Source organism: Carica papaya, chromosome 1 (assembly GCF_054855325.1).
Source record: "Carica papaya isolate Zhongbai chromosome 1, ASM5485532v1, whole genome shotgun sequence".
Taxonomy (NCBI): Eukaryota; Viridiplantae; Streptophyta; class Magnoliopsida; order Brassicales; family Caricaceae; genus Carica; species Carica papaya.
The window spans coordinates 9,058,482-9,074,860 of record NC_142309.1 but is presented as its reverse complement, the minus strand read 5'-3'; the positions used below and the strand labels follow the sequence as shown (position 1 = coordinate 9,074,860).

The following is a 16,379-nucleotide window of genomic DNA, read 5'->3' as shown; positions in this document are numbered from 1 at the left end:
GCTGTAAATTGATTGCAAACTAAAAATTGTGATGAACCAACAAAAGGGTAATTTAATCTTTTACTTGATTAATTAATTATGTAATAATCAAAATTAATCATGGCCAAATAACATGAATAATTAACAAAAACTTGTAGGAGCTATGTTTTTGTAATGTTAATTTTAATTATGAATAACACATAATTTTATTTTTTATTTTTAAATGTAGTTTTATCTTTATAAATTTGTCACTAAAGAAGCTCCTTCTTGTAGTGTTTATATCCACATTATGAATATTTTAGACATGTATATATGCTGTAAATATTTTCGTATACAATTATGTTTTAATTACCAACTAATATAAAAGTATATTTGAAGCAAATTTTTAAATTACATATACTATAGAATGTAACTCTTCTTCCATATATATTAGAGAAGAAACTTCTTTTAGTATTTAAGAAATTTAATTTTTTTTTTTACAAATTATTAATTGATATATTCTAATAAAAGTAAAAATTTCAAATTATCTATGCTAATATATAAATCATTTATATATATATATTTTTTGAGAATAATAAAAATAATGAACAAATAACCCACATACACAACTAGTAATTAATGTACTTAAAAGGAAAACCTAACCTCTATAAATTCACTCTACAAAACTTAGTCTTCATCGTGTCTCTCGCACATGCGTGACCAATGGGACCCCGCATCAAGAAGCTCCAATCATCCAAAACATGGGCCCACTCTATCACATCTCTACAGTTTCCGTGGGCCCATCAAACTATACGTACGTGTGTATACACATACTTGTATTATAGTTACATGTGACTGTACGTATTTTTCTACTACAGAGCAGTGCTTAATTAGGGTTGAAAAGATGATGGGCATGCATGAATGCTACATACACACGATATGTACGAGAACCGCTATATATATGTATATTTACATATACGATCAAAGCCGTTTATCTCATATTTACAAAAGATATGTATATATGTAGGCCTAAACTGGATGTACCTAGCTTTCCATCCCTGTCGCGGATGGATGATTAAATTTTAGTGTTTTATAGACTGGGGGTTAGCTTAGGGTTCATCTTGTCTCATTCCACGAGAAAGGTGAAACAAATTATTGAAAATGGACAGATACTGAAATTAAAAAGAAAAATAATAATAATAATAATAATACGAGATTTAAAAGAAATAGTAGAAACGATGACCCTCCATATGTAATTTGATCTTAAAAGACAAAAGTGAAAAGAAGAAGAGAAAAGCATGAAGACCCAGCTTATGAAGTACATCTATGTACGTAAATATGTATGTAGAGGCAAAGTTTAATAGCAGATTAGGAGACATAAAGTTATAATTGGTGTATTTTGGAGTCATTCTAATCTTGAAATAGATATAAAGAGTAACACATCTTTTAACGTACAAGTAGTTTATAGGCTTTTCATAGAAGAAAAAAAAAAAAAAAAAAAAAGATGTTGTAGGAGAATGTATGAATTATGTATGTAGGAGAATGTATGAATTATGTATATAACTCCGTTAATTTATATTAAAATTTATAAATACATAACTATCTCACCTTATTTAGAATGATTACTCTGTTCCTTATTTCTCAAGAGGATCGAAGTACTACACTTTCAAAAACTTTTGAAACTATACTATATCTTCATACATCATATTAAAAAAATTAATAAAACAAGAATAAATTAATAAAAGTCCGAACTCTGGATATTAAGCTCTTATCAATTAACACATTAGTAGGATCCAAACGTGTTTTAATTAATATTACTAGATTAAGTTATCATAAATTTTTTTTTCTTTTTATATTAAGAATTATAAGCTTTATGATAAGAATGGGAGTAGTTGGGTCCAATTGATTAAACCAACAGAGTTAGTACATTGTATCATCTTTATTTTTTCATTTATTTATTTACTTATTACTTTTAATTTCGGCTTAATAATCACAGTAAAAATTATTATGGATGTAATTTTAATTGATATATTTATTAATTAAAAAAAAAAAGAAAAAGAGAGATGGAGAAAGAAATGAGCAAGTTTCTTTTTCTTTTTCTTTTTCTTTTTTACTTTTTAATTATTGATGTGCATGTATAGGTAGTAAATGAAAGGATGATGGAAACTTAAAAAGTAAAAAAAAATAGAGAGACAACTTAGGTTAAGACCCAAGAAGACTAGTAGGGTAAACATGCATGTATGCAAGAATGTTGTTCAACACTGAGATGACCTTTCTTATACCCACAAAGGACAAAAATTGAAATGTTTGGGTAACACGTATCAGCATTATTTTAAGCCGAAATTGATTTGTCTAAACACCTGATGCTGCCATGAACATATATATATATTTTATGTTTTCTCTCGGTTCGGCAAACCCACTTTATCATACATGAGGGGAAGATTTCAATCATTTTTCAATTGAATCTTTCTCTCTCTTAATTTGTTTCTTTCTCTTTTGAAAGGATGTTCTTTTATATATATATATATATAAAAAAAACAAAGTGCCAAGTAAAGGTGTTACGATTTTATTGATTGTGTTAGATTATAGTAATTGATTAGATAGTTTCCTAATATAACTTAAGTTTTTTGATCAGTTGGTTCAATATATTTTAAAATTATTTCAGAGTTAGAATTTTAATGTTTAAGTTCTAATTATCTTATTTGTATTAAAAATTATTTTAACAAAAAATAAACCCTGAATAGAGACAATAACAACAAAAAAATTGACAAAACACATATAACAACCAAATATAAAGAAAGAAGTTAGGAAACTTATAATTGAAGATGGCATTTCTAAAAACAACAATATCAATATTAAGTGCTAGAGATTTGTAAGATCAAGATTTTGTATAACATATTCAAATGGCATAAAAATCATAATACAAACATATTGATAGACAACAAGAGAAAAAAGCATACCATTTAAACGATTACATAAAACAAACAATGAAGTCTACCTCTCAAGCAATTTTAAAATATTACAACTCGTATCTAGTCCATGTTAAATCAAATAAGTTTAAAATATCACACGATAAAAATTCAAAGAGATACCATAACTAGACCCGAAGCTTAGAACCTATGTGCTCAAATAAAGGGTTAGTATCTTCGGCTTTTGCAAGCATCTCATTATTTTGTTCAACAATCCACTTGAATAACAATTCTAGCATTGAGAATGGTGGAAATGGGGATTATGATGGCAATGAAGATGACGAAGTAGGTGCTTACTGGGAGTTATTATCAGCTTGAGTGCCAATAGTAGTTGGTTGAGTCTCTTGCAACTAACTAAAGTTGTCACTAGCTTCATGCTCTTGAGGATAGCACGATCACATATATGGCTCACAGGAATTTTCAGCACATATTTTTATTCAAGGTTTCCATATTAACGTGTAAGGTAACATTGAGAGAGGTGAGAGATCCATAGGGCAATAGGACAGGCCTGGCCTTAATGTCCTTATTCTCTCAAAGATAATATAGGCCAAACTGATAGGTTTTTTTTTACCATGTGTCATATTATCAAGGTCTTTATATGAAAACTCGAGTGATAACATTATAACATGATAAGATATTGATTTGAAAAATATAGTGCATGATCCTAAAGTCTTGAGGAAAGCCTTGGGGCTTTTATTGTTTTCAAGAAGCTCAAGGTTATTAATAAGGAGTTTAAATGCATCCAAGTACTCAAAGTCTAGAATATTACTTGGCCATGTGTCAGCCTTATAACAAATGGCTCCCTTACATGGCATTAACATCTATGGAGCCAATTTTTCAATAATGATTTCTAAATAGCTATTTCATATTTTAGTAATTAAGTGCCCATAGGCATATATCCTCATGTTTGCATAAAATATTTTTGCTATAATGAGAAATTCTTTGTGAGTGTTATCCATAAAATAGTCTCATTTTTGTTGTTTAATTAGTTTATTTAAACAAAAGACAATGAGTTCAAAGTCTAACATTTTCATATGTTTATAAAGAGAAACTAAAGAGGTTAGGAGTTTATTTTTTATATCTATATTTTATATTAGAAGAATTAAACTCTTTGCTCTCAAGTGTTGCAGGAACTAATTTAAAAAGCTCTATGTGCGTTCTTTCTTAAGATTATCTAAGGGAAAGTCCTCAACATTGTTGAGATTTAGATTCAGAAGAATTTTCCTCAAAGGCAATGGTTTTAGAGGGTTGAAAAATAGGAGCTTTAGATCGGGAAGCTTTTTTTTTTTGTTTTCTTTATCATAAGAGAAGGTTTAGCTTTTGATTTCATTAACTAGGTAAGTGTTTTGATTATGTTGGTGAAGGTTCGAGACTTGGTAATTAATTATGAGCTTGAAGAAATGGAAGGTTTAAGAGCCCTTTCTTAAGAGGTATAGGAGCCATTTCTTCTTAGAGTTTTTTTTTTTTTAATACAACATTTCATTTCTTTGTCCCATGATGTTTGAATGAGGTTTGAGAGAGAGAGAGAGAGAGAATAAAAATGGTTAGTGGTTACAGAAGGATTATTAGAGTTGGGTGAGTGACTTTGTATAGGAAAGAAAAGGGAAGAGTTAAGAGTTATAAATGAGGTAAAGCAATGGTTGAAAAGTAATGTGTTGATTTGAGAATAAGGGGTTTAGAAACATGTCAATCTAGGGAAAAGAGAATTAAATCGAAGTGATGGGACTATTAACATGCATAGAATGAGAACCTTTGAAATTTCAAGTTGTAGGATATAAAAGATTTTGAATTATTTACAGAATTGTCACTCCACTTATAAATGGCTTTTGACGTGATAATTTTTAATCTGAAAGCTCTAAGACGCTTAAAGTACTATGTGCCCATCACATTAACAACATGATTTTTACCACATATGTAATGTGATTGGACCAATCACATCTTCTAACACACAAATAACACACATATAAATAATTTGATGTTATTATGGGAATCACACACATTAGCACATCATATATTTTATTTAGAAATAATCATATTTCCAATGTATTTTTTATTTTATTCTAGGTATCCGAGTGTCTCGCATCATTCATTTGGATCATACATACCTGTTCTAGTAATAGAAAATCTCTCTAAACTCAAAGGCTTCCTGAATATATTAATAAGTTGAAACTCCATATGGATAAATTCAAGTCTTACATCTTTATTTTGAACATGATCACTTATGAAATGATGTTTTAATTCTTTTATTCTTGACTGCTAAATGGAATTTTCCTAAGTTAATAGCATTAATATTATCCCATTCGATAGGAACACTTCCCATTTTAATTTTAAAATCATCAAGTTGTTATCTTATCTATAGGACTTGAGCATAACAACTTCCTATAATAACATACTTATTTTTACCATTAACATGACAACCAAATTTTATTTCTTGGTAAACATGTTATCCAAGAATAAGCAAATTCCACTAATACTTCTTTTATTAATATTCCAGCTTCCAAAATCGGCATCTATATAGTCATTTAATTCTAAAAAAACTTCATCTTGACTATTAGATTTTAAGGGATTGCGTGTCTTTTATGTACTTGAAATACTTTTTTAGCGGCACGTAAGTGTGACTTTTTACGATTAGCTTAAAATCAAGCATACATGCACATACTATACATGATGTCAGGTCTATTTATAATAAGGTAAATAAGAGATCCTACCATGTCTCTTTAAAGTTAGTGATCGATTGATTTTCTTTTTTCATCTTTATCAAGTTTTGTAGATGTGCTCATGAGAGTTGAGCTTCACTAAACATTTTTTATGTCATATTTCTTTATGAGATCCTTAATGTACTTACTTTGGTTTATGAAGCTCCCTTCCTTTAATTATTTAACATGTAGGCCTAAAAGATGGTAAGTTTTTCCATCATGATCATTTTGAATTTGATTTGTATACGTTTTGAAAATTCTTTACACATATTTTCATTTGTTATTTCGAAAATTATATTTATACACATAGATTAAATAGTTAGGATGCTTTTTTCTAGTAACCTTTGTGAATACCTCCTAATGCACTTCTTACATATATCTTAAGGAGTTTAAAATCTTTTACGCACACAAATGCTTATAACACCTTAATAGCTACCATTCGAGCTATAGGAGCAAAAGTCTTTTCAAACCAGCTCCTTCTTTTTTATTGTATCCATTTGCCACTATTAGTTTTATTCATAGTTATTATATCATTTTCATCCATCTTGTTTTAAACACCACTTTATTGTTGATAGTGGTTTAGTTATTAGGTATAGGCACTAAATTCCATACTTCACTTCTTTCAAATTAATTTAATTCTTTTTGCAACACATTAATCTAATTTTCCTTCTTCTTGACTCCTTCAAAATTTTGGGTTCTATTTAGGATATGAAGGCAACAAATTGACATTCATTTCTCAAAGCACCTCTAATTCTCACCCATATGATTCTCACCTATAGTGAGTTCTCTAGTATGACCATTGCATATTTTTAATCTTTAGGTAGCTCTTTATGTGTTTTTTGTTCTCAGTCTAGGTTATGTGACATTTCGTGTGTTTCTTCCTTGTTTACGTCAATACAGAATTTCATGCACATTTTAGACAAAATTTTGAAGCACTTTTTATATAGTTAAATCAAATTCAAATTATCTTTAACAATTTTTTTTGAATTTCTTACATAGATATAACAACAAACTTTAAAAGAAATATATTGAATAAAAAATATAAAAAATAAAAGGAAACATCTTCTTTCATTAAATTGAACCTTTATTGAGCCCCAAGTGACTTTTTCATTGATAAATTCACTCTTGAAAGAGAAAGTTGTGAAATCTTCATCTTTATTTTTTTGGAGTATTATGAAAAAATTTGTATTGAGAAAACTCAAGTGAAATATGAAATTAACATCTTGAGAGACAAGTAGTAATATTCGGAAGAACACTAGTGAGAGGTAAACTTAACATCTCAATAGACAAGTTGTAACAATTAGGAGCTAAAAGTTAGCTTGATATTTAGATAGACAAATTGTATTGTTCACAAGAAAACAAGTGATTGATGAACTAGGCAGCATGAACAAGTAGGTTTTTTATTATACTTTGAAGAAAATAGTAGAATCTCAAATAATGTTATGTATATTGAATCATGAACATATTCATCATGAATAAACTTGACTATGTTAGTTCGAATATCACATTAAAAAAAATAAAATTTTGATTAAAAACTTAAAATATTATGTATATTTATACCGAACCAGCTATATATGGTTAATAAAATTTTAATTTTATTTATAATTAAAATAATTACATTTTGATCAATAAATATTTAATATTATATATTTATACTTATTATCAGGTAGGCTATATTTAAATATTAATTTTAAATATATTTTTATTAACACTTCAAATTTCTTAATTAAATTTTAATTATTTATTAGATTATTTTGTAAATTTTTTTCAGAAATAAAAAAAATAGCATATGAAACAGACTGTGATAAATCATTTAAACTCTTAGTGGCAGACTGTGATAATTTTTTTTTTTGCATAAATATTATATTAATTGTTAATTTCATGAGTCTACTTGTGATTAATTGATAGAAATAATTACAAATTTTTAATGGAGAAATTATTACGTCCACGCGAACGGCGCTCATAATATACTTTCTCCTTTGTTTTTAAATCTATATATTCAATACATATAAATATATATATAGAGAGAGAGAGAGAGAGAGAGAGAGTAGTTGACAGGAGATATATTTCACTTAGTTAAATATATAGTAAAAAGTTGATTTTTATAAAATAAAATAACCGGTTGGAATATAACTTTAGCTAGTTATTCTCACTTTGAGTCATTTCCATGCTTTTCTTTTAGGTTGAGAAAAAGCCATTTAGCGCGGAAAGACCATAATTATAATTTACTCACCTATATATATATATATATATTTATATATATATATATATACACACAACTATAATTACAAACTCTAATGCTTTTAAATTATCACATTTACCTACACCTTCATTAATTACTACCCTACCCATCTACAAAGTCTACTACTTTAATCCAATTCAACCCATGATGATATAAACTTGTTATTTTTCAAACCATAATTAATTAACTTAATAGTGTAAGGTTAGACAAATCAGGGTTTATGGGTATGTCCAAGATATAGTATATTGATTTTTGAAAATATGGGTTTAATTGAATTTATTATATAATGGTGAAAATAATTTCATTCTCTCTCATATGTGTGTGTGTGTGTATATATATATATATATATATATGGGGCAATATATATAGATGGAAAAAAAGAGAGGGTCAACTGGAAGAAAGGGAAGAGAGCACAGGGCTCGAGAGTGAAAGACAGAGAGAGACACAATAATTGAGAGTTCCCACACTCATCTTTGATGTGGGAATTGATAGATCCAAAATTAACCTAATAATTTTCTTTTAACACTAAATTTGAGGTAATGCCTACTTCTTACCTATATTAATAAACTCCAATCCCAATTAATTCTTTTTCCATAAATATAATTATTAATTTCAATCTTCTATATCGTAAATATATTTCTTTCATCCCATGCTTCTATCATTATGTCTTTTTTTTTTTTTTTTTTTTTTTTAGTGGGAGGGTATTTTCGTTAATTATCTTCTATTATATGTTATTCAAGTATAATGTATATTCAGTATCAATTTTAGTGTTTTGGGTTGAAAGATTTTATAAATATAATTAATTGTCTTAAAATTATTGTGACAAACAACAACTTATGTTGAAAAATACACAATTATTGAGTTTTTTTTTTCTTTTTAATTTATTTATAATCCTACAATAACTATTTATTTTTCTAAATTTATTCTGTAATATGTCATTTTTAGAATAAATATACATAACTTGACTCAAGTTTATAAAAATTATAAATGAAATATTATTATTTACAAATATGTATACTCTCGACCCCCATTTCTTTTCCTATCTTGATGGAAACTTTGATATACAAGAGGTTCAAAATATATACATGTGTGTGTGTGTGTGTGTGTATATATATATATATAGGGAGAGAGAGAGAGAGAGACGTACATATATTTAGGAGGTCCAACTTCAGCCATCCATTTTCCATTACTATGACTTAGGAAAGGTTGGTCAAACTAATAATAATACTTCATATCTGAAGATTAATTAAAAGAAAAAGTAATTAATCCCAATATATATTTAATTTAGACGAAGAGGGGTGCAAAATTGAAATTAAATAATGAATAATTAACCAGTCATGTATGGAGAGAATGTATGGCAGGAAACCTGGTAGATGCTCCTACGACTCTCCTCCTTTAAACGCCATTTGACGTAGCTTTCATGTTCATATATTACGTGTTTGATCGGATATACATATACATATACATATACATATACATATACATATACGTACATATGATATGTGATAATCTTGTTTATATATACAAAAAGATATCGGTTTAGGCTCCTAATTCAAAACATGGGGAGCTAAACTCCATGAAAGTTAGGAGCTCCATGTCGGCTACTGAAAAAAATAAATAAATAAATAAACTGAGTCAATCATTCAATTAATTACTATAAATTAATTTTATATATATATATCATTTAATGGGTGTGTATAAATGTATAAATATTAATTAAAATTAGCGTAAATTTAGTTTAAATTTTAATTATTTAGATATAATATAAACATAATAAAAAATTAAAATGAAAATGATAGTATAATTTTAAGTAAATCATATATCTAAAATTAAAATTAATTTTTTTTCATTAGTTTTATTGACTAATTACAAATTTAAAATTCATGATTGTTTAAACTAAAGATAACTAAAATGAAATTGATATAATTATGTACGAGTGATGATTAATTATTAAATATCAAATAATTAAAACATAAAAATTATATAATATTTATTAACTAAATAGTTGGTACTTTTTTCTCTTTTTTTTTTTTTGAATGAAAATGTTGGTTAAATTTATATGTACTATATATTCCGTATGTCATTATTGTTGTAAGGTCATAGTATCATCAAATTTATTATTATTATTAATATATAGGTAGTAATTAATTATTAAATATATGAATTTTTATATAAAAATATAAAATAAATTTAAACTAAATAAATTGATTGATTATAATTAAAATTTAAAGGGTAATATTTATAATCATATATTTATATTAAGAAATAGATGGAGAAAATCAGAGGAGAGGCTAAGAGTCAACACAAGTAAAGAACAAAAAAAAAAAAAAAAAAAAAAAAGGTCATGCCTCGGGCCCCTAATTGCAAATAGCCTTTAAAAAATTAAAAACTTTTGGATGGTTAATTATAAGATGCATGGCAGGCTCTTAAGGCCGCAGTTCTCTTAACTGTTTAATTATAATTATAATTTTATATTAATCAAATCCAATAATTAGCGATCACTAATTTACGCGGTTTGCACGTGATTGTATCATCAATTTAACCACAAATAAAAATAAAATTTATTTTGAGGGAATGATTCTGTGTGTGCCACTCCATACTAAACTTCTAAATTTCAATTTTGACTTTTGACTTTTTTTTTTTTTGAAAAAAAACAAACCAAGGTATCTTCGATATTCCCTCAAACAAATACCATTCATTTATTAATTAACAAGTCACATTAATATCATATAAAATAAAATATAATTAATATTATTATGGATGATCTTGATTAGTGAAAATTTCAAAATACAATTACAATATAAAATGATTTACTAAATGACTAATTGCATAATTATTGTAATCTTAGATTTAGTAATAGTGAAAAGAACAAGATTGGATGTTACTTATGCAGTTTATTTAGTCAATTAATTTATAATACTCCATGCTCATGTCACTATTTTCAGCTTCTTTGAAATTTTTACCAAGTGAATAGTGCTTTTATTTAAAAAAAAAATAGATTTTATGCTAATGAATTAAGTATATTAATTTATAGCATAAGTTTATATATGTTTCAAATAATTTTTTTTAATAATACGTAATCTTGTTAAAAATCTAATATGATATCACAACTAAATTTTTGTTATATCTCATAAACTGGTCATGTTTATGTTTATCATGCTTACATACATATTGTGTGTATTAATATTCGATTTTTCTTATACTTGTTCGTATACATGTATTCAAAGAGAATGTCCAAAGATCTTTAATTTAAAAATAAATAAATAAATATATAAAATGTAATGTATGTGGTTATTTATATATAATAGAGGTAGAATACTAATCTTTACTCTTTATATACATTAATATCTCTATTCTCTCTTTCTCTCTCTATCTATATTTATATATATATATTATTAATTTATAGGACTTAAAGTAACTCTATATTATTATTATTTTTTTATAAAAAAAGAAAAAGAAAACAAACCCTTTTACATCTCTCTCCCTTAATAGCATTCAATTATAACTTGTAAGTGGTAATTAACTTAGTTGATAACATGAGATTTTCTTTCTGTCTCTTGTATTTTATTAATTAATACTCTCTAAAGCAAATTTGAGATAATGAGATTACATAATAATTGGTTTATATACACATGATCTATGAGTTTTGGTTTCCCTGTGACCACACTCACATGTACAATTTAATTTCAATGGGTATATATTTTTATTGGCTGGCATTTTATTTGCTGTTTGACCTAATAATTAATCATATACTAATTATATATTAATTGAAACTATATGCTAAAGAATCTTTGAAATATAAATTAATCACACACATTCGTCAAACCATAATATGATTACCGTACATTGACAAACGAGAGACTGATCAAAATGCATCACACCGCACGAGACCACCTAATAAAAAGAAGATACATTTAATATATGAATGTATATAAATATACACACACGCGCGCGTATATCGACATACTATAGAAGAAAATTTAGAATCACAGAAGGGTCTCATCACCGTCCGATTAGATTAACACACAGATTCTACGATAAGACCGTTCTGAGACAATAGGAAAAAATGGGAAGCTGAACAGAGGATTTGTTTGTTATTGGTGGATTAAATATGAAATCTTAACTACAGGAAAGGGGTCAGAAAAAGTATTACCGGGTTTTCCGGTGCAAGGACGAATAAGGAATAGCTTATGAGTGACACGTGGTTATATATTAACCGTAGGATGGTCAAGCGACGGATGAGATTCAAATCTTTTATGAATTGAAACTGGAAGAAAACTGTAGAGAAGTACCCAGAGGAGATGAGATAGAGAGACTTTGCTGGTCTTCGTTTTAACACAAGAACAGCAGTTGCAGTAATTGATGATGAGAAAGAGAGAGAGTTTTGGTTCTTGTCTTAAATGAAGGGCTTTGTGGGAAAAGTGGTGCAGTTTCCATGGCGGCGTTGCAGGGAGCGCTGTAATTCCGTGCCATTATTGCAGCTTCAGAATTATATTGAATCAACCTTCTTTCTCTTCTACTTACCCTAAAATACAAATTTCTGTAAAACCCAGATACAAACACACGCGCGCGCGCGCGCACACACACACACACATATAAGGTGGAGTGGGTCAAAACCAAACCGTTCACAGACTGAACAGTAGTCGAAGAAGAAAAACGCAGAGAAGGGTTTGGTGTGGCTATGGATTGTGGGTCTAAATTGGGTTTGGTTAATTCAAGTAGTGGGTGCAACAAATGGCTGGGTTCTTCTATCTAGGTGGTAGAGAAGGCGGAACGAGCAGCAAGCAAGAAGAAGATAAAGAAGAGAACAATCTGTATCTTTACAGATCAAACGAAGAGATCTACAACAAGGGGTTTGAGATATGGCCGGAGTATTATCAGCAAAACACGAGCAGCTTCTCGTTTGGGGTGGGTCCTAGTCGAAGAACCAGCTTGGGTGATGACTGGTCGTCAAGATCGGGTTTTACGCTGATGAGGCAAGGAGGTATGAACTGTCAGGATTGTGGAAATCAAGCGAAGAAAGATTGTGCTCATTTGAGATGCAGAACTTGTTGCAAGAGCCGAGGGTTTCAGTGCCATACCCACCTTAAGAGCACTTGGGTCCCTGCTGCTAAAAGGCGAGAGAGACAACAGCAGTTTTCAGCTTTGCAGAACCAAAATCAAGATCACCAACAACAACAACAACTCCTCCAGTTTCGAGAAGAAAACCCAAAAAGGCAAAGAGAAAATCAAGGTGCTTGTTCTCTTGCCTCCACTCGTTTGCCTACCTCATCAGGTAATCATATTAAACCCTGAGATGATGATGGGTTTTCTTTTTTCTGTTCTTTTTTTTTTTTTTGTTTCTCTCATCGTCTTTCTGCCTTTTGGACTGTATGAATCCACAATTTTAATTTCTGAAGAAACATATTGGTTTATAAAGTCCAAATTAGCTAACATGTTTCAGGAATTTCCAAACTAGAGTACCATATCATTTGCGTGTCTCAGATCAAGTCCGTCTCCGTAGTCTTCCACCCACTTTCTTTTTTCTTTCTTTTCAAATGATTCTTACCACTGTTTCTTGGTAAAACTTACGACATAGTTTCTTCAAATTGGCTAAAATTCCTCCATTGTCTTTTCAATCAAATACTTAATATTTTTTGTTTTATTTGAAATTCATTAGGGTTAGAAATAGAAAACTTCCCACAAGAAGTGAATTCAACAGCGCTGTTTCGTTGCGTGAGAGTAAGCGCCGTGGACGACCCAGATGAAGAACTCGCATATCAAACGGCTGTAAACATAGGAGGCCATGTTTTCAAAGGTATCCTCTACGATCAAGGCACTGAAAGTCGGTATAACATGGATCATCACCATCAACATCTCAATCTCATCACTGCATCGACAACAGCTGCAACAACAACTACTACAGCAGCAGGAGCAGGCACGAGTACCAACCCTGCAGGAACCCCTTTGCTTGATCCTTCTCTTTTCCCGGCTCCACTAAACGCTTTTATTGCCGGTACGCAATTCTTCCCGCCCCCAAGGTCTTGAGACTCATCTGATTCGAATCTAGCTTCTTTGTAACTTTTCAAATGAAGGAAGCAAACATGGTATTGTGGGTATTAATTTATGACCTATCTCTAGCTAGTGTCTTAAAACAGTATTCAACCAAGTAGATTTAAAGCACAGAAATGAGAGTAGAATGACATGGGAATGTTGGAGTTTTTTTTCGAATTTGAATTGAAAATTCCGTGGTAATTATTTGAGTGTAACTTTTTCTTTTCTTTTTGAGTTCAATTTGATTCACTCTCTAGTTCTGGGTTTGATATTGAATTGGCTTTCTGGTTGGTGTTGAACTGGAAGCTGCTTTTTTTCTACTTCATCCATTTGCTTGCAGAATCAAAATGGCACGAAATAGGTTTCGTGTTGGGTTACGCAAAGAATTTGAACAAAAACCCTTTTTATTATTATTATTATTATTATTATTATTATGATTTAATCGATATCCAATCAAATCTGAAGAAAAAAGAGGAAGCGCATGGGTGGTAGCTTTGCAACTCTTTCATGCATTGGCATATGACAAAGTGAAAACAATTGCCTTCCAGTCCAAAAGTGAACCCATCTTCTCTCTCTCTTTCTCTCTCTCATCACTAAATCTATACGTATGGGTTATACACGTACACATACATACTTTACACACATTCTTATACTTTTATTACGTAGATACATATATCTAGACACACAACGTATATATATTTACATGTAGATGAGTGTGTATTTACCTATATAATCCATTATCATTTCATACACATACTCATGGATATATTTATACATATATGCATGTATGTATGAATGTATCAATGTATGCATGTTTGTGTATATATGTAAATGGAAAATTTAGCGGGCATTTATATCAACTACTTGTCTGCAAAGCGGTAAAATTTGGCTACTTGAATATAACGTGCATGGATGTGACCTTGATGTTGGAATGGTGAATATATATTGATTTCTTTCTCATTAGCCTATGTATAATTTGTTTAATGCTGCTGCGAGTATATATACATATATATATATATATATGTTTATATGCATGTGATCTGTGATAATGTAGGCTAGAACTAACAACACAGAGTTATAGGGTGAGGTACATATATGGGTTATAATAGGATTAAAGATGCTTCCATAGCCTGCTAGATTTAGCACATGGAAACCAAACAGAAAACTTCATCAAAGTTTCCATACTTTTGTAATCTGACTCGTTACATGTGATCTCCTCTTCTTTCGATTAAGACTCTACACCCACAACGTACACATTCACTTGTTTCATTATATATATTTATATATACATATTTATTTATTTGTATATATAGTTGCGCGTCATTTGGTTTTCATATATCACCAGAGGTTGAATTAACCGATTATATCATGAAGAAAATTTGCATGGCTCTTCCCAGAAATTCAATTTGTATATGGTTCTTTTTCTGGCATTATAGCTCTTAATTGTACGTATTCCTACATTTTCAATACATCAATTCTAGACCTTCTTCCCTGTATATGCACATAAAACACTGGTTGTGTTGTGAGATTGGAGGACTATTATATTGCTGTGAAATGATATCATCATAACGTTATTGCTTTGTTTTACCTTCTTAAATTACTCTAGAGAGAGCCTAGTTACAGATAAGTTGTTGGCAGAACTCTCATAACATTCGAATCAATTAGTAAGATCATATCGTGAGGACAAAAGAATCTAGAGACCATAAAAAATTGCTTGCAATAATTGAATTTTCTGTTTTCCTGTATTACTGAAAAGAATATCCAATAAAACCAAGCAACAAATCAGTATATATATATATATGTGTGTGTGTGTGTGTGTGTGTGTATGTAGTAATGTAATATGCTTCGACCCCTAAACAATATTATTGTAATCTGCCAAACATATACAAAACTATATGCCTCGTACATGGCATGAATCATTTAACATTATTGTCATTCAAATTGAACCAAGTATAATCATTTTACAAAGAAGTGATTAGATGAAAACAACCATCTTAGGTCATGCTAATTATAATCATATTACAATCCACAATTATATTGGTCAATAAGAATAAAAAAACTTGTAAAATATCAATGTTTAAACATATTTCCTCAAATTTAGGATAGATGTGAAAAATTAAATTGAGTTAATCGGATAAGTTTTAGGGATATTATAGACCATATCCCACATACTAACAGATATATATGGTTCTCGAAGTTTCTTATTATATTTTCGCTTTTTTTTTTATCCTTAATATTGTATAAATAGGTAATAAAACATACATATAATATATATAAATAGGCAGTAAGACATGAGTGTCACGTCTTCTACAACATTTCTCTTTAATACTAGCTCCATCTCACTTCCTTTATTACTCTCTCTTGAATTCTACATAAATATATGCGTCGAGATTATTTCCACGAGTTTTCTTTTCTAATAGCATAATTTATCCCCATTTTACACTACTAAAATGTTGCTACTTTCATTAATAGATCCACACT

General features: G+C 29.1%; 1 protein-coding gene across 1 annotated transcript; it reads left to right on the top strand.

Moving 5' to 3' along the window:
• Window positions 1–12,226: 12,226 nt before the first annotated feature.
• Window positions 12,227–14,099, top strand: LOC110808502 (protein SHI RELATED SEQUENCE 5). Its single transcript, XM_022034012.2, has 2 exons — window positions 12,227–13,140; window positions 13,525–14,099. The coding sequence occupies exons 1-2, from the start codon at window positions 12,600–12,602 to the stop codon at window positions 13,890–13,892; spliced, it is 909 nt and encodes a 302-aa protein (XP_021889704.1). The 5' UTR covers window positions 12,227–12,599; the 3' UTR covers window positions 13,893–14,099.
• Window positions 14,100–16,379: the final 2,280 nt, after the last annotated feature.

Bases quoted from the DNA above. Each gene is read 5' to 3' on its own strand.
- LOC110808502 (XM_022034012.2), top strand. From the start codon at position 12,600: ATGGCTGGGTTCTTCTATCTAGGTGGTAGAGAAGGCGGAACGAGCAGC. The intron at 13,141-13,524 runs GTAATCATATTA...GAAATTCATTAG, and splicing joins TCGTTTGCCTACCTCATCAG to GGTTAGAAATAGAAAACTTC.